Source organism: Cnephaeus nilssonii, assembly GCF_951640355.1.
Source record: "Cnephaeus nilssonii genome assembly, chromosome: 13".
NCBI classification, from domain to species: domain Eukaryota; kingdom Metazoa; phylum Chordata; class Mammalia; order Chiroptera; family Vespertilionidae; genus Cnephaeus; species Cnephaeus nilssonii.
The window spans coordinates 5,446,874-5,464,197 of NC_137084.1; the positions used below are offsets into that span (position 1 = coordinate 5,446,874).

General features: G+C 62.5%; 1 protein-coding gene across 5 annotated transcripts; it reads right to left on the bottom strand.

Moving 5' to 3' along the window:
* Positions 1-71: 71 nt before the first annotated feature.
* LTBP3 (latent transforming growth factor beta binding protein 3) lies at positions 72-17,324 on the bottom strand. Of its 5 annotated transcripts, XM_079787794.1 has the most exons (30): positions 17,306-17,324; positions 16,444-17,197; positions 12,963-13,292; positions 12,631-12,833; positions 12,368-12,473; positions 12,135-12,227; positions 11,838-11,960; positions 11,220-11,378; positions 10,944-11,129; positions 10,362-10,378; positions 10,213-10,285; positions 9,955-10,041; positions 8,567-8,599; positions 7,850-7,975; positions 7,644-7,775; positions 7,416-7,544; positions 7,134-7,256; positions 6,739-6,861; positions 4,069-4,191; positions 3,738-3,857; positions 2,728-2,856; positions 2,271-2,438; positions 2,033-2,116; positions 1,732-1,860; positions 1,504-1,641; positions 1,269-1,409; positions 1,015-1,176; positions 843-923; positions 628-759; positions 72-496 (listed from the first exon to the last, which is right to left on the bottom strand). In XM_079787794.1, the coding sequence occupies exons 2-30, from the start codon at positions 16,769-16,771 to the stop codon at positions 336-338; spliced, it is 3,939 nt and encodes a 1,312-aa protein (XP_079643920.1). In that variant the 5' UTR covers positions 16,772-17,197; positions 17,306-17,324; the 3' UTR covers positions 72-335. The 5 variants fall into 5 exon arrangements, with proteins under 5 accessions (XP_079643920.1, XP_079643921.1, XP_079643919.1 ...); XM_079787795.1 differs by lacking the exon at positions 17,306-17,324 and having other exon boundaries at positions 11,220-11,375; positions 16,444-17,291; XM_079787793.1 differs by lacking the exon at positions 17,306-17,324 and having other exon boundaries at positions 16,444-17,290.

The window sequence follows — 17,324 nt, forward strand, 5'->3', positions numbered from 1 at the left end:
GTCTGGCACTGCCCTGCAGAGTCCATGCCTACCACGGAGGTGAATATACAATTTGCTTCAAAAGCCAAGAATAAAGAGGCAGGATCTGATTTATCAGTTTCTAGGAAACACCCTCTGGGAGGAAGGCCGACAGCGCCCCGAGACCCCACATCCATCCACCTGTAAACCAGGTGGAGCCGATGGGCACCCTCGGGACACGGGGCTCTGGAAGGGGTCTACAGGCCTGGCGGGTCCCTGGGTCCGACCCCGAGTCCGGGCAGAAGCTAGAGGCTGAGCTCGCCCAGTGTCGGGCAGAAACCGCTTGGTGATCGCTGAGGTCCCGGTTGAACGTGGTGTCAGCGGCGACGCTGGGGACGCTGGGACACGCAGGCCCCGTGCGGGCGGATGCGCGCGTAGCCAGGTTTGCAGACACAGCGGAAGGAGCCGCTCGTGTTGACGCAGCGCTCGCTCTTGCACAGCAGACCGCGCTGGTTCAACTCTCGGCACTCGTCGATGTCTGGAGGTGGGGTGACAGGTGTGGACTTTGCGAGGGGCCCGGAACTGCACAGCCCGAGCTTCTGGTCCAGGCAGGACTACACAAGGCCCCGCCCCGCCGCCAGCCTCTGGCCCCGCCCCCGCCCGGCTCACCCACGCAGCGCGCTCTGGAGGCGTCAAGCTGGAAGCCACCCGGACACTCGCACACGGCGCCGCCCGGCCGCAGCACGCAGCGGCCGCTCACGCAGCGACACTCGTCCGAATCCTCCTCCGAGCTGTCCTCCTCTGCGCCAGCCGGCAGAACACAGGCGTCAACGCCGCCCCCAGCGAAGGCCTCGACTCCCGCCTCGTCCCCTCCCCACACTCACCGCGCGGCGGCTTCCCCAGCAGCAGGGGGCTCGCATCCCAGAAGGAATTGCTCTCACTCTGCGATGTCGGGCACTGAGATCCTGGGAGGGGCAGTCAGTGGTCAGCGTGGTCAGCGCACCTCAGCTCCTGCCCCATCTCCCCCCTGGGCCAACCCTTCCCGGGTCGGCTCACCAGCTCCGCGCGGCGGGCACGGGCGGCACTGGGCACCCCAACCGCGGCCCTGGCGACAGCAACAGTCCTCAAAGGTGAGGGTGGGCCCGGCCAGGGGGCCCGCACACATGCCGTCCTCTCCGCGCTGGGCCCAGCACACGTCCCGCTGCTCCGGGCCACGCTCTGCGGAAGGGGGCGTGTCAGGGAGAAGCCCAAAGCAAGGACCACCCACCTGCGCCCCAAGGCTTCACACAGCAGAGGGCCCTCGCCCTCACCAGCCGGGCTCTCGGGGAGCTGGCAGTCTCGGCCAAAGGGCCCGGGCACCCAGGGCGGGCGACACTCGCAGCGGTAGGAGCCCGGTAGGTTGACACAGCGGCCAGGGTGGCAGGCTGCGGGGTCCTGACACTCGTCCACGTCTACGGACAGTGGGGTATGGATGGGGGGAGGTGTCACAGCTCATCCCAGGCCACCGCCTTCCTCCTGTTTCCCAGCCAGCAGGCCGGGCCTCACCCATCTCCTCGGGGCTCAGGCACTGTCGCTGCGCAGGGCTGTACTCGGCCGGGGGCGTGCAGGCGCAGCGGTAGCCGCCTCGCGTGTTCTCACACACTCCGTTCCGGCAGTTGGACTCGTCCAAGCACTCGTCCACGTCTGCAGGGAGGAAACAGGTGGGAGCAGCCGGCCCAGGGTCATGCGTGTCTCCTGGCCGCTTTCACTGGCCGCCGGGCGGTGCGCACTCACCCACGCACTCCAGCAGGTTCCCGTCGTAGTAGAAGCCTTGCTTGCAGTAGCACTCGTAGCCGGGCTGTGTATTCACGCACTTGCCCTCCTTGCAGATCTCCGCCCCGAACAATATGCACTCGTCGATGTCTGCGGAGTGACACACCGTGAGCGCACAGCAGCCTCCACCTGCGGGGCCACTGAGGCCTGGCAAGCCCGGACCGGGAGCCAGGCCGACCACCGGAGCAGAGCCCGCTCAGTGAGTGGGGGGCGGGGCTTGTGGAGGGGCGGGGCAGGCGGTGGCGGTGTGGGCGGCGCTTACCGCGGTGGGCTGGGATGCCGTAGTTGACAATGTTGTTGTCCTGGGTGTAGCCCTTCCCATCCGGGCAGAGGCTGTGGAACTCGGCTGCGGAAAGAGAGCGGAAGGAAGGAGGCAGGATTGAGCGGCACATGCGTGCTGGCTGCGTTTCACCTCGGAGCTCTCAGCTTCGTTTCCCCCCCATCCTTTTCCTAACGAAGAAAGAGGGTCTAGGAAGGGGAAGGGCCTGCTGGCTCCTGACCTGAGCTGTAGACTGGGCAGGGATAGATCTCACAGTGGTCTCCCCAGCCAGCCCCCAGCGAGCAGCAGCACTCTTGCTGGGTGACGTTGGTGGCCAGCACACTGTCGCAGAACACGGTGTCATCGAAGTTCAGGTAGCACTCCTTCTTGTGGTGGGGCTGCTCCACCTCTGAGGGAGGAACGGGCAGCTCAGGGTGCGGACACTGTGCTTTCCTGTCCACACGGCCCTCCGGCCTCGGCCCTCTGCTCCCCACACTCCCTGCCTCCCCAGAGCCACCCAGTGATGGCCACCCTCCATCCTCAAGCCAGGTCTGGCCCCACTGGATTCTTCCAGGCAAAGGAAATGTCTTCCCGTTCCCCAAATTCCAGAGGCTGGGACCAGGATGCATCTCTGAACCCCAGCTGCAGCTCGGGGGAGTCATCTGGTCAGACAGAAGAGGAACCTGGGAGGCACTCACCCTCACAGCCGTGCTGGTCCTGGGTGGGCGTGAAGCCCTCGTCGCAGACGCAGACATAGGAGCCCTGCAGGTTCTCACAGGCCCCATGGGGAAGGCACAGGCCCGGGTCCTGGCTGCACTCATCTATGTCTTCAGGGAGTGAGGGGGACAGGGAGAGCTGCTCAGGGGAAACCAGCCCCTTCCCCTGGGGGTGTGCCTCAAGGGCCTCACACAAGTTCAGAACCTGAATTTCCACTTTGATTTCAAAGAACACACAACAGGAAGCCCTGTCCTGTCTGTTTGCATGTGGGTAGATGTGTGAACATAGGCAGACTTTATGAATCTTAAAGAGAATTTGCAACTATTGTGAGCAGGTGGTCAGTCCCACTGACAACAGAATGAAGTCCTAACTCTCAGGTCAGCATTTGAGAACTTGTGATTTCGGTCTCCCAATATCTTTAAGTCCCATCACCCTTTAAACCACCAACACCTCTACTCTGTGTTTAGGGTACAGGGGTCTACTCTCTCCTAAAAACACAACCAGCTCCTTCCAGATCTCTGTGCTTTGCAAACACTGGTCTTTGGGTCTGGAATACCATCCCATGCTTCTCTCTCTGCTGAGAAGAGAGAGGGAACATAGTTATGCTTTAGGGGGTCCTATTTATGCTTCGGGTTCTGATTCAACTGTCAGCACTCCGTTGCAATGAATCACTAGTTCAGCCCACTTTTGGCACCCAGCACCCTGAACTGTAGGAATCAGTTTACACGTCAGCCTCCCCGAGCTGGGAGCCCTGGGCCATTGCTCAAGAAATAGTAGGTTCTCAGTAAACTCTTGTTGGATGAATACATGTCAAGGTGATTTGACACATAGTAGGCACCACGTAATTACTGTCATTGTTGCTGTTATTCTAAGTAAAAGAGTGGAAGGATGCCTGAGTGGATGGATAGACGAAAAGACAGACAGATCAACAGTGTGTCTAGATCACTGCTCCCTGCCATTCCTCCTCAGCTCACACCCAATCCCCCCATACCTTGACACTTCCTGCCGCCTACCAGCCGGTGCCCCTGGGGACAGAGACATCGGTAGGAGCCATTGGTGTTGATGCAATCACCCCCGATGCAGGCTGCAGGGAAGTCACACTCATCAATGTCTGTAGGGGATCAAAGAGGTGGAGAATCTCAGGGGCTGCCTCCTCACACAGCCCGAGGCTGCCCAGGCTTCCCGCAGACCCCAGGTGTGGCCCACACTCCACGTCCCACCTTGGATGAGGGAACGGTTAGCTCCTGGACTTGGGGCCTGGGCAGTGGAGGTTCTGGGGGAGGGAGGAACAGGCCAGCCCCCCAGCTGTAGGCGCCCCTTACCCTCACAGCGGCTCCTGTCCCTTGACAGATGATAGCCAGAGAGACACTGACACTGGAAGGAGCCTGGCGTGTTGGTGCAGACGCCATTGTCACACACGTCCCCGGCCTCACACTCATCCACATCTGCAGGGCATGGGGGCGGGGCGGTTAGAGGGCCAGGATGGAGGCAGTGCCGCAGGCCTCTCCTACCCTTTCCCACTCCTGCCCTTGGCCTGGAGATCAGAGCTGAGGCCAGCAGAGCTCAAGAGAAGCCTGGGACCCTCACCCCACTCCCAAGCGGGACACGGTGCCCTGGGGCCCAGGCCAGGTGCTACCAGGGACCCTGGCCCTGTCTGGTTCCGAAAAGCGTGGGCCTTGCCCTCCTTCGCTCATCCTCGCCAAACAAGAGGCATCTTCCTGCAGCCCCTCTGCCCATCCCGCCCCGGCCTTCCTCTCACTTCTGCTCTTACCCTTCCTCCACCTGCCATGGCTCCCTTTCTCCCCAGGTCAGTGATGCTTCCTGTGTGTCTGTCCTTCTCACAGCAAGTTAGGGAACCTGGCTTCCCCCGGGAACATGCTTCTCCACAGCCCTCTCTGGTAGAAGATGATGTTGCCCACACCCCAGACTCCTTCCAGCCATGGAGGTGCCCGGGCCCCATGCCAGCCTCCATTCTCTATTCTATGGCCGTCAGCACCCACCTTCCTAGTCCCTCTCCCTCTGTCTTCCTCCTCATCCTGGAAGCTCCCAGCATCCATGTGGACGGCCAGGCCCAGCCTCTGACCTTGATCCCTCGGTTTGTAACCACCTCAAAGGCAGCCGCTCCCTCTTGGGACGAGAGGCTGGGACCTGCCCCGCCTTGGGCTCTGTCTCAGAGGCTGCTTCCTTCCCTCTCCTCGGCCGTTCCAGGTCTCCTACACCCTCTCCTAGGCGCCCATGGCCACCTCTCCTCGCTTCACTGGTCTGGCCAAGACAGAGCCATGCCTGCCCCTCCGCCTCCGGATCTGAGTGCTGAGTGAGGCTCGAGCCAGCCACCAAGCCTTAACTTCCGGAAAGCCCCGAGGGCAGTTCCAAACCTTGACTGTTCCCAAGTCCCCTACTCAACTCTGGCCCTTCACGTTTACTTGGGGGAATGAAGGGTGATTTTGAACCTCCCGAAAGTCATTGTCTCCATCCATTCCTTCTTGCTCCCCTCAGAGCAAGAGATGGTCCTCCTACCCACGGCTCCTCTCCCAGCTGCCCCTGTTGTCCCGTGGCCCACCTTCCTGCACCCCAGCCCTGCACCCCACCCAGCGACCCCAGCTCTGCTCTTCCTCGGTGCCACCTGCATCTCCCGACTCCCATCATGCCACAGAGGCCTTCTGCCAAGGCCACAGGGACCTTATGTCACCAGTCAGTAACTTCACAAGATTTTCTCTTGCATTTAGCTCCTCCTCCTCTCCCTGGAAGCCTCCCCTACCCAGCTTCTCAGCTGTGCTCCTGGGCCATCCCACCACCCCTCCTCCCCCCTCCCCCCTCCCATTCCCCTGCCTGCCAGCGATGCGGCAGTGTCCCCCAGGCTCCGCCAAGCTCCCCTCACGGGACCCACCCTGCTTGGCTGAGCATGCACACCCTCAAGTCCCCACGGCCCCCACGGCCCCCGTTCTGGGTGGGTGTGTCTGGCCCAAGGCTTCCAGTCCCCACGGCCACCCTCTGCTGGCATCTCCAGCTGAGAGGCCCACAGGGACCACCCACTCAGCTCGTCCAACACGAGACTTAGTGTCTTCCTTCCCAAACATGCCCCACTCCTGGGGACCCTCTCCCAGTGAGAAGCACCGCCCACTGAGTCACCCCAACTAGAAATCTGGAGGGCCCCTCCCTCCCTCCTCTCCCGCACCTGGACGTCCAGTTAACCTTTCTCTAACATCGCACCAGCTCATGACCATCTAGGCACCACTCTCCTCACAGCCACCAGCATCTCTGTCCCGAGTCTTCCCAGCCGCCCAGCCACTCTCCACGTGGCGTCGGGGAACTCGCTGAAGCAACTAGTGAATCCTGCCATTCTTCCCTTAAATGCTCCAGGTGCCTCTCACCCTCAGGATGAGACTCAACCTCAGGGGGCTGGGGGTGCAAGGGATGGGGACCTGCCCCTCACCAGCCAGCCTCAGCCCTGCTCCTGCTTGTACCTCACAGCTCCCGGCACACTCTGCCCTGTTTTCCACCTCCGAGTCCCTGTGCCTGGCGTGCTTTCCCTCTCACCCTCCTTTATTGGCTAATTCCTAGTGATCTTTTAAGACAATTCAGGCCTCCCCTGCTCCCAGCCCCCTGTTCTTTCCCAAGAGCACCCCCACTCCTTCCAGGCCCACAGCCCTGTGCTCTGCTGTCTGTGCCTCATGTCCCCGAACGGCTTCTTGGGGCGTAAGAAACACTAGTGCAACGGGGGCTATTAATTATCCAGCCCCTTCATTCTTTTATCTCTTTTCTTCTAATTTAAGGAACGTGTTTTGCAAATGCCGCTCCTAAGACCCTCCCTACGTGGAAATTCTGGTGGCCCTTCCCCGGCCAGGCTCTCCGAGGAAACGAGCGAACAGGTCAGGGAACGGAGGGGTGAATTCGTTACCTCCTGCCCACCCGTCCGAGACCCAGTGACCCAGTCCCCGCCCTCGGCGCGTGAGTGGGTGGCAGGCGGCGCGGCGGGCAGGGCTGTGGCTCACCCAGGCAACTGCGGCCGTCGGGGGCGGGCGCGTAGCCCTGGGCGCACGTGCAGCGGAAGGAGCCCGGGAGGTTCTCGCACCAGCCGGGCGAGCAGGGGCTGCCCTCGGCGCACTCGTTCACGTCTGCGGCAAAGAAGGCTGGTCTCGGAGCCCGCCCCACGGCGCGGTGCATCGTGCGGGCGTGGGGTCCCCTCCGCCGGGGGTGGGGCTGGGGGTGGGGACCATCTAATCCCGGGAGGCCCCGCCCTGCAGGAGGCTCTCACCGCCGCGAGCCCCGCCCCCGCCCCATCCGGAGCCAGCGCGGACCCTCGCGGGAGCAGCTCCGAGACGGCCCGCTCACAATTGCCTTCGAAGCCCCGCCCTCTGCCCTAAAGGCGGCCCGCTCCCGCCCTCACCGCGGCAGGCCCCGCCCCCCTGGCTGCGGTAGCCCGGCTGGCAGGCGATGCACTTGAAGCTCCCGGGTTTGTTCTCGCATTTGCCGTCGGGGCAGGAGCTGGGATCTCGGCACTCGTCGATGTCTGCGGGGAGAGGAGGGCCGTTTGGGAACAACCTGGCCGGCTGGGCGCTCGGGGCCGCCTCCGTCCGTCACGGATCAACAAGGCGAACCGGCCCCTCGGGGCTTCCGGACCCCGACCTCAGAGAGGCTCCCACCCCAGGTCGAGCGGCGGCTCCCCCACCTTCGCACACAGGCGGGCGGGCGGCTTTGAGCCGGTAGCCGGGGTAGCAGTTGCACTTGTAGTGACCCGGGAAGTTGATGCAGAAGCCGCCGTCGCCGCACAGGTGGGGCTTGGCGCACTCGTTCAGGTCTGCGCGGAAGGAAGGGGGCGCGAGCTGAGTGCACCGGCGGTGGCGGGGTCGGGAGGAGCCCCCCGCCCCGTGCACGCCCCCCCGCCCGCCTTGCTCACCCACGCACGAGCGCCCCCCGGCGCCCACGTGCAGGCGGTAGCCGCGGTTGCAGTGGCAGTTGTAGGAGCCGCCGGTGTTCATGCAGATGCCCCGGCCGGTGCCGCACGGCTCCGACTCGCACTCGTTCACGTCTGAGAAGGGCGGAGAGGCGTCAGAGCCGCGTCGGGAGCCAGGGCCGTCCGCGGCCGCCCGCCGCCCCGCTCACCCACGCAGTAGTGGTGCTGCGGGTGCGCCCGGTAGCCCGGGTTGCAATGGCAGGAGTAGCCGGAGGGGCCCTGGATGCACTCCCCGTGGCCGCAGACGTTCTGGTTCAGCCGGCAGTCGTCGGTCTCTGCGGGCGGGTGGGGGAGGGGCTCTCACTTTCTGCCGCGTCCCCGGTAGGGACCTCGATACCCCCCGCCCCATTCCTAATGATTGGGAAACCTGAGCCTGGTCACAGCGTGACCTCGGGTCCCTGCACACCCACACTCCAAGTCTTAGGATTTCCTACACCTCCTTCCCAGATGACCCCAAACCACGACCCCAGCCCCCTGACGTCCCTATCTCCTCAACTCAGAACCTTTGACATTCTGTCCCACTCACTGTACCCTGACCCCCGTTACCTCAATATTTTAAACCCTGCAGCCTAGTCACACCAATATCCTCAGCCCCCATTGCCTCAGGGACCTTAGCCCCCCACTGGTTGATGTCCTCCCCCTCCCAAGGCGGGCAGACTCGGGGTTCCTGGGAACTGTGGCTTGCCCCATGTTGTGCATAAGGGGCCAGATCCAGGAACCCCTCTCACCCTCTTTGTCACCAGTCCCAGGACTTCCCATCTCCTCCTCCTCCTCCTCCTTTGGGTCCTACCCCTGACACTCTTCCCCGCACCCACCTCCATTCAGCCCAGGCCTCGATGCTGAACTCTGCCCTACCCCAAACACACCTGGCCAGTGGGCTCTTGCAGGCTGTGCCTCTCCTAAGCGTTTTTTGTTGTTTTTTTTTTTAAATATATTCCATTGATTTTTTACAGAGAGGAAGGGAGAGAGAGAGAGAGAGAGAGAGTTAGAAACATCGATGAGAAAGAAACATCGATCAGCCGCCTCCTGCACAACCCCCCACCAGGGATGTGCCTGCAACCAAGGTACATGCCCCTGACCGGAATCGAACCCGGGACCCTTGAGTCTGCAGGCCGACGCTCTATCCACTGAGCCAAACGGGTTAGGGCTCCTAAGCGTTCTTAACCTCCCCTCCTCTGAGAACCCTCCCAGGTGCCTCTTCCTCACAGTCCCACAGTCCCAGCGCTGTCTCTGGGTTGTCCTAGTCAGTGCAGGCCTCCGGCGCATCCACCATCCACACAAGCCCTCACCCAGGGGCAAATCTAGCCTCCAGGTTTCCATCAGGCTGACAGCTCCCTTGTGGCTTTGGAATCCACAAAAACAGGGGCTTGAATCTAGCTCAGCTGTGTGACCTGGGGCAAGTTACTGAACCTCTCTGAGCCTCAGCTTTCTCATTGGAAAATGAGGCCAACAGTGCCCACTTCACAGAGTAGGAGAGGCTAGAGGATATTTAGCATGTAGAACTCTTCAGTCAGTGCGGCCCAGGGCGATTGCTCAGCTATAGCTAGCAATTATGATGCCCAAAGCCCTGCAGACACTTCCCACAGCCTTTGGGATCAAACCCAAGCCTCTTAGCAAGGCTCCCTGTACCGGCCCTGCTCTGGCTCAGAAACACTGATCTGTGTGTGGTTTCCCCCTCTTCCACCAGCTTCATGTTTCCATTGGCTTTGCCCAAACTTCACTTCACTTGGAATGTTTTTTCACCAACCTTCTCCTTCTTAACTTCTAACAATCTTTAAAGCCCTGCTCAGAAAGTCTTCTCTCCTTGCCACTCTACATATTATCACAACCCACACATTTCCTTTCTTCTTCTCTGGTTTATTTATTTTTCCATAGCATTTATGAGACAGACTAGATTTTTATTCATTAATCTGTTTGTTGTCTGCCTCCTCTGCAAGGACAGGGAATTTTGGTCTGTTTTGGTTATTACTGTATCCCAGCACTTAAACAGTGCCTGGCGCATAGTAGGTGCTTAATAAATATCTGTTGAATGAAGGAACAAAGGCTTTCAGACTGGGTTGGTCACCATAATACCCAGATCATTTGATGGCAGAGTGGGCTCTCTGCTGCACACGGAGGGGTCCCCATGCCTGGTGCACAATAAGCCCCAGATAAGTGATATAGCTCCAGATTGACCCGAGGGAGGGCGGAACAGAGGTAAACTAAGCTAGGGGCAGGGCTTACCCAGGGCATGGACTAGGCGGACGGGTCTTACCTGTGACCTGAGTAGGGGCGATCTCTAACGGGGGCAAGTCGGGCAGGAACCAGCGCACGGTGGAGGGCGAGGGCCGGGAGATGAGCTCTGGGGGCAGCACACACAGCCATCAGAGGGGAGGGGGGGGCGAGGGGCCCCCCTCTCCACAGGCCATCAGCTGGAAACTTCACACCCAGCTTCGCCGCCCCTGGGACCTAGGCTGTGACCTTCCCCCTGCAGTGAAGCCCTTGGGGACCGGCCCCTCGGTGCCCATCTCACCAGGGTAGGGCCTGGCAGGAGATGTGGTGGCGGTCGGGTGGCTCTGCTGTGCGGACTGCTCCTCGATCCCTGGCTGCAGGTGACAGCAGCATGAGCCCGCTGTGTCTTCTTTGCCTCCCTGTCCCTCCCGCCTAGGTTCTCATACTCACTGAGTCGGTGCTCACCCCTAAAAGGGAAGAAGACGGGGCCATTAAGTGCTGGGCTGGAGAAGGGAGTCAAGTCTGGGGTCAGCAGTCGGGTATTTGTAGTTACGGCTCAACCATCATGTCTCTGGGTCAAGTGTCAAGGGTTAGATCCTGGGGTCATGGAGTGCTTGCAGCACAGGTCAGGGGAACAGAGAGGGAGAGTGATTGATTGGTCAAGGTCCTTGGGTTATAGAATAAGGTTTAGGAGGTTATAGCTAGGGTCAGATCCCTAGGTCAGGGGTCAAAAGGTCAGATCTAGGGTCAGCATTTGGGCTGAATCAATGGCCTGGTCTGGAAATCAAAGGGGTTCTGGGGTTAGAGGATTAGATCTGGAGGGCAATGGATCCTCAGGTCCTGTCGATCGGGGGTTAAGTCCTGGGATTACAATCTTGCTTAGGGTGAGAGGGTCAGCTCTGGAGGTCAGTGGTTAGGACAGCGATTCGTTGTTGGAAGTTACACTGTGAGGTCAGGTCCATGGATCAGGAGTCAAGGGGTCAGGTCTAGGGGTTCAGTGTCTGTCAGAGAAGAGAAAGGGTCAAGCCAAACCTCTCTCTTCCTCTGCGTTCTCAGGTGGTGGCCCCCGGCTGGGGCTCTCAGGCAGCTGCTGGGGCTTGGGTGGCCCGTCGGGGTGCAGGAAAAGGGAGAAGTCGCTTTCGCCCTGAATGGTGAGTGTCTGGTGGGAAGTGAGGATGTGGTAGCCCTTTCCAGCTGGACAGATCTCCTTGAAGGCAGCTGTGGCCAGAGCAAGGGGCAGAGAAGTGAGCATTTCCTGGACAGGCACACAGCTAGGCAGCCCCCTAGCCCCAGACGCCCCAGGCTCACCGGTGCCATCCGCTGGGCAGCGCTGGCACCTCGCCCCCCAGGCCTTGCCGACACTGCAGCAGCAGAGCTGGCGGGTGAGGCGCGTGGTCAGCGGGTGCTGGCACTGGTGCTCAGGGCTCACCAGGCGGAAACACAGGCTCTTCTCCTCTGGCTTGTCTGCTGCGGGGGCGAGTGATGGGCATGGGCATCTGGGCCGGAACACTGCCCACACCCCTCCTCCCAGCCGCTCCAGACCTTGCCTCTCTGGCCAGCTTCATCCTCATGTGGCCCCTGACCCCATTTGACCCTGAATATACGTGACCCCTGGACCTGTTACTCTGACCTCGTGACTCCTGAAACCTCTGTGACCACTGCTGAACCCGCTGACCCAATTCTAGCTGCTCTAGACTTTATCCCTCCTACTCGAGTCCATGGTCTCATATGACCCTGACTCCATATAGTCCCTGACCCCATGTGACCTCTAACCCCAGATCTCAGATGATTCTTAGCCACTTCTCTGTGCCTTGTTTCTCCAATTCAACTTTTGATTCCATTCTGACCTCTGACCCTGCTGCTTGTAGCCTTACCCCTCTAGCCCATGCCTTGTGACCTCCCAGGAACCCAAGCCCCCAGTCTCACCAATGCACTGTGTGCGGGAGGGGCCCAAGCTATGGCCCGGTGGGCAGACGCAGCGATAGGAGCCAGGGTTGTTGAGGCAGTCACCATGGCGACACATGCCCGGCATTGCACACTCATTGATGTCTGTGGTAAGTGGGAGTTTGGTCCCTCTAGTCTGGGGCCATAGGGTGACAGCAAGCTGCTCCAAGAACCTCAAGGTCCTGCCCCAGCCCCACCTCCTCCCTCCAACACCTTGGGACCTCCCCCAGGGACAACTGGCCTGCCCTCCAGCCCACAGAATCTCCTGGCCAGCCCTACCCTGGCAGTGGGTGCTGTTGAGTCTCTTGTAGCCCTGGGGGCAGTCAGCGCCCACTTCCCCACGCACAGGCCCTGGCTTCTGCACCCCTGTGTCTGCAGAGAGAGGAGAGTGGCAGGGGGGGGCGGGCACTGAGGGGGGAGGGGCAGAGGAATCGGATGGGTGGTGTGACCAAAGCTGGGAGGTGGGGGGGATTGGAGGAGTGTGTGGGCCCCGGGCGGAGCCCAGCACTCACACTGCAGCTGGGGGCACTTGTGGCACTTGCTCTGGCCCCAGGCGGTGCCGATGCTCCCGCAGCAGTCCTCCTGCTTGGTGAGGCCGGGGAGGGGATTGCTGCCACACTGGGGGGGGCGGGGGGTATGGACCGTCACAGGGCGCCTAGCCCCACCCACCTCCCTCCTGAGGCTCTTTTCCTCCCCCCTCACCCCGCAGACCCCCCAGTTTTGAGCAATCCCCGTGGGTTGGGTCAGGGCAGCCTGAGAGACCGCGGAGACTCACGAGCTGCTTGGGCAGCGTGTCCTGGAAGCAGCGGCCCAGGGGCTTCTGGGTGGGTGGCCGGGGGTGCTGGGGCTTGGGGTGCGGCAGCAGGTGCTGGGAGGGGCCTGGGCCCTCGGCATTCAGCCCCTCGATGCGGTGAACTTGGACGGAGGCCTCAGGCGGGTGGTGGACACGCACGTTCACCACGGGGGGCGGGGCCTGCACTGGGGGCGGGCACAGTGGCCTCAGGACTGCCCCGCACAGCACCTCGCTGGGCAGCCAGGAGCCCCTCCAGGGCTAGCCACCCTAGCACCCGCCCACTCAGGCCTCCCGGGTCTGCCTGTCACCGGTACCTTCTGCAGAGATCTGTCCCGGCCCTAGGGGCACCAGGAAGGCCGCATGCTGGGCAGGGGGCCCCTCCCCGGGCCCGGGCGGGTCAGCGATCACCTGGACTGCGTAGATGGCGTGCTTGCTGGCCACAGACTCGCTCTCTGGAGCCAGGGGCGGCAGCGCGCCTGTGGACAGGGCTCCGGCCCTGCCCAGCCCAGGGCCTGAGCCCCCCGTGCCTCCGCCAGCTCCTCCGGCAGGCACCTGGCAGAAGCGACCCGTGAAGTCCGGAGGGCACAGGCACTGGTTTCGGGAGGAGCACTGGCCGCCATTCATGCAGGGCAGAGGGCACACCACTGGGGAGGGAGATGGGTCAGGGCTCAGTCAGCCCCATCCCAGCACCCAGCACCCAGGCCCAGTCCCTCTCCCACATCCTGTCTCCCCCCTCATTCCTACTTCCTTGCCACCCACTGGCTCTGTCCTCCTTGGGAACCCACATCCATGGTTTTTGTAACACATCATAAACACACAGAAACCGCTCTCTGGGTTCCCCAACATCCTTCTACCCATGTTGGCTTCTGAGCCTTAAGTCTTGGACTTAAATCCTAGCGAGGAGGCCATGTGCCCGCTATGTGGCCCTAAGAACTTACGTCCTCTCCCTGTGCCTGTGGCCTCGTCTGTAGGCATGTGTGTCTATTAAATTAGGTGATGCCTGAACAAATGCTTAGCACAGCCCTAGCTGGTCTGCTCAGTGGATAGAGCGTCAGCCTATGGACTGAAGGGTCAAGGGCATATGCTCAGGTTGTGGGCTCAATCCCAGTAGGGGGTGTGTAGGAGGCAGCCCATCAATGATTCTCATCATTGATGTTTCTCTCTCTCCCTTCCTCTCTGAAATCAATAAAGAAAATTATTGTTTTTAATGCTTAGCACAGTGCCTGACACAGGTACTTAGTCAGTAGTACAAACGGTGACGGAACAGCCTTTCCCTCTCCGGGCTTTCCTCTGCCTTTCCTGGGATGCGATCTCTACCTGGCACTTCCTCTCCTACAGTCTCCTTCGATTCAGGCCTCAGCCCCCTCTGGGCTCTGCCTGTCCCTCTCCCTCCCTCTGCCTTGCCATCCCCCGGCCCACCCTTCACCACTGCCAGCAATGCCCACACCTGTAGCTACAGCTCCCTGGGACCTCTCTTGGGCACCTGCACCCCAGGGGACACGGTCAGAAATCATCATCCTGACAGCCCCCTCTTCTGACCTCAGACCACCAGGAATCCCGGCCTGCCCTGGCCACTCATAGGCGAGCCTGGAGGCCCATCTCTCTGCTCCCACCCCGCGCAGTCTGGCCTCTGCGCAGCCTCATGAGTCCATCTCCCCTCCTCCCCACGCCCTCTGCCTCTCCCTTGCTTTGAGCCTTGCCACAGACTCCTTGGCTCCCTGCTTCTCTCCTGCCTGTTCACATCCCAGCACCCCTCTCCTACCCCTCCCCCACCTCAAGCAAAGCCCTGGCAGAGTCACACCCCTGCTCGAGGCTGGCTTCCTTGCTGGGACATTTAAGGCTCTCGATGACCCAGAACGAACTCTCCTTCAGCCCATCCCCTCTGCATTTTCCGTGCGCACCCACCCCATTCCGCAGGACTCACTCCCACTACAAAGAAGCCACATCCTCTGCCTCCAGGGGCTCATTCATGCTATTCCCTCCACTTCAGAGCCGTCCCCATCTCTGTACGTTCCCATCTTACCCTTCCCGGGTCAGTTTCTCCTCCTCACAGCCCAGCCACCCCTGTGCCCTCTCCTGAGTTATCGCCCTCTGCTCCAGCTCTGCCTGGCACTTGACTTGGCCGTTACAGTCATGTCTGTCTCCCACACGATAAAGGTGCTTTGAAGCGCGGGGCCAGGTCTGCCTCAGCTCTGGGCTCCAGCGAGGTGCAGGGGGAAGGAGTGACTGAGTGAGAGGACGGGACCTCGGTCTCTATCACACACACTCACATCCCAGCCCGACATCCAGCCTTGGGGCCCTGAGCTCACGCACTGGACCCAGCCCCTCTCCTGCCTGCCCAGGATGCCCTCACTCTCCAGAAGGGAAGGTGGGGTGCGGCTCTCCTGGACACCTGGAGGACCTCAGAGGGTCAGCTCACGTCCATGGCCATCAGGGCCTGGCCAAGAGCATCCCAGCCCAGCCCATCCTGCCTGGTCTCTTGGGGCCGGGACTTTCAGGGCAGAAGGGGTGTGTCTGGGGCCGGGGGAGGCAGGATCCTCTCCTTCCTGCCTCCCAGTGAGTCACCCATAGCGGTGAGGGTGACCTCCCAGTGACACCCGCCCACTGTGGCCTGGGCACCAAGCCTGGGGGATGTGGGCAGCAGGGATGGAGACAGCAGCTTGGGCAGGATGGCCAGGGGGCCTGGGAGGTCTGGCCCACATACACTCCTGCACAGTCATCTTGTCTTACACATTCACAGACTCGTTCTGACACCAACACAGGTTCACATCGACACTCCCACGGTGACTGGAGACACGCACCCAGGAGGACAGCACAAAGAAATACGCACTTAATCACAGTGCGCCACACCAAAGCCCAATGTGCGCCTGTCTGCCCTGTGCACACACACGCATGCACACACCTCGTGAGAACTGTGAGCCCCCTCAGCGAGTGGGTCTGAGTACAGGCATGTGTAAGAGGGGCTGTTTTGCTAGTGCCATCCTGGGCCCAGCCTAATTACCCTGTCCAGGAGGTAATTACTGCCGGGACACCTCCCTGCGCCTGGCCCGCAGGCCCCGGGGGAGGAGAGCTGAGCCCCAGGCCTGGCCTTTGAAGAGAGATGCTGGGGAAGGGGTGGGCTGCAGGCGGAACTGGGGAGTCATGAGGGCTGGTTGGCAGGGAGACCGAGGGCCTCCGAGGCAGAGCGGTTAGAGCTTATGCCCTCCATGATGGCACAGAGGGACACCAGGAAAGCAGGGATGAGGACCAAGGCAGCCCCCGCTCCAGCCCCGCAGCCACTTGTTGGGCCTCAACACCCCTCCTGCTCCCAGACTTCCCGGTAACTAAGTCTCTCGGCCCAGCCTGACCTTAGCTCCTCCCCCGGAGCATGCAGGTGCCTACCCCTGGCGGCCTGACTTGAGGCATTTTTAATGACTTTTCCTGTTTCCTCCAGCAAGTCCGCTTCTTGGGGGCGTATTTACCTTCTCTGAGGTCTCCCGCCCCCAGCTCACATCCCGCAAAGCCCCGTGTGCTGACCTGACTCCTCAGAACCCCGCACCTTCCTGGAGTCTGTGCCATCCAGGACCCCAACGTTCCCCCACACCTTACTCAGGCCTCGGCCCCAGCCCAGCGCTGCGAAGTCCCCGCAGCCAAGCAGCCCTCCCAACTCGGGCCCCGGCCCCCTGACGCCCCTGGGGCCCCGGTCCCCAGAGAGCTGCTCTCGGCCCCAGTGACCACGGCCTCCTCTGCCACGTATCCCGCCTGTGTCCCGGGGCCGGCCTCGCCCGCCTCCCCGGCCCGCGCCCCGGTCCTCACCCACGCGGAAGCCGGAGCCCGTGAGCGTGTCGGTGCTGTGGCCGTTCTCTCCGATGAGCGTCATGTTGGAGCCCTGCTGACAGCTGTCCCGGCACTGGCCCTTGAGGCAGGTCCGCTTGCAGATCACCGGCGCGAAGACCACCTTGAAGCGCTCGCGGGCCAGCGCCCCGCCCCCGCCGGCGCCCCGCTCCCCCGCCGGCCCCCCCTCGGCCCCGCCGCCGGGGCCCAGCAGCAGCAGCAGGAGCAGCGCCAGCAGCCCCGCCGCCCCCGCCCCCGCCCCGCGCATCTCACGGGCCAGGCCGCCTGCAGCCCCTCGGGGCCCGGGCATCCGGGGCCGCAGGACCCGGGCGGCGCGCCTGGACGGGGGCGACGGTCCCGGCGCCCGGGGGGAGGGCAGGGAGGAAGCGCGCGGGGAGCGGACGGCGGGCGCGGCGGGGCCGGGAGATGGAGGCTGGACGCGGGGAGCCCCAAACTTCCACCGCCCGGCCGGCAGCCCAGCCACGAGCCGGGCCCGAGCCCGCGAAGGCCCCGGACGGAGGCAGGCGCGAGGAGGCCGCGGCGAGGAGCGGCGGGAGGAGGAGCGAGGGCGGCCGGCCCGCTCCGCGCCTCCCGGGCGGCTGGACTCGGGCGGCGGGCAGGGCGCGGGGAGAAGTGAGCAGTTGTTTTCCCGGCTGCGCCGCGGCGAGGGGGCTGGGGCGCTGGCCCCCGGCCAGGGAGACAGTTTTCCTTCGGCTTAAAGCGTCGCCGCTCCCGCCTGGAGGAGCGAGGAGGTGCGGGCGAGTGGAGGCTGGGGGCGGTCCCCACCCCAGATGCCCGCCCCGCCGGAACCCGCCGCGCTGGGCCCCGTCCAGAGGGCCCTCACCTGGGCCGGCGGCCGGGCC

Excerpts from the sequence above, each read along its gene's own strand:
- LTBP3 (XM_079787794.1), bottom strand. The coding sequence starts at position 16,771 with ATGCCCGGGCCCCGAGGGGCTGCAGGCGGCCTGGCCCGTGAGATGCGC. Across the intron at positions 3,858-4,068 it reads GGACAGGAGCCGCTGTGAGG|ACATTGATGAGTGTGACTTC; the intron begins GTAAGGGGCGCC and ends GATCCCCTACAG. Across the intron at positions 924-1,014 it reads GTGCCCGCCGCGCGGAGCTG|GATCTCAGTGCCCGACATCG; the intron begins GTGAGCCGACCC and ends TGCCCCTCCCAG.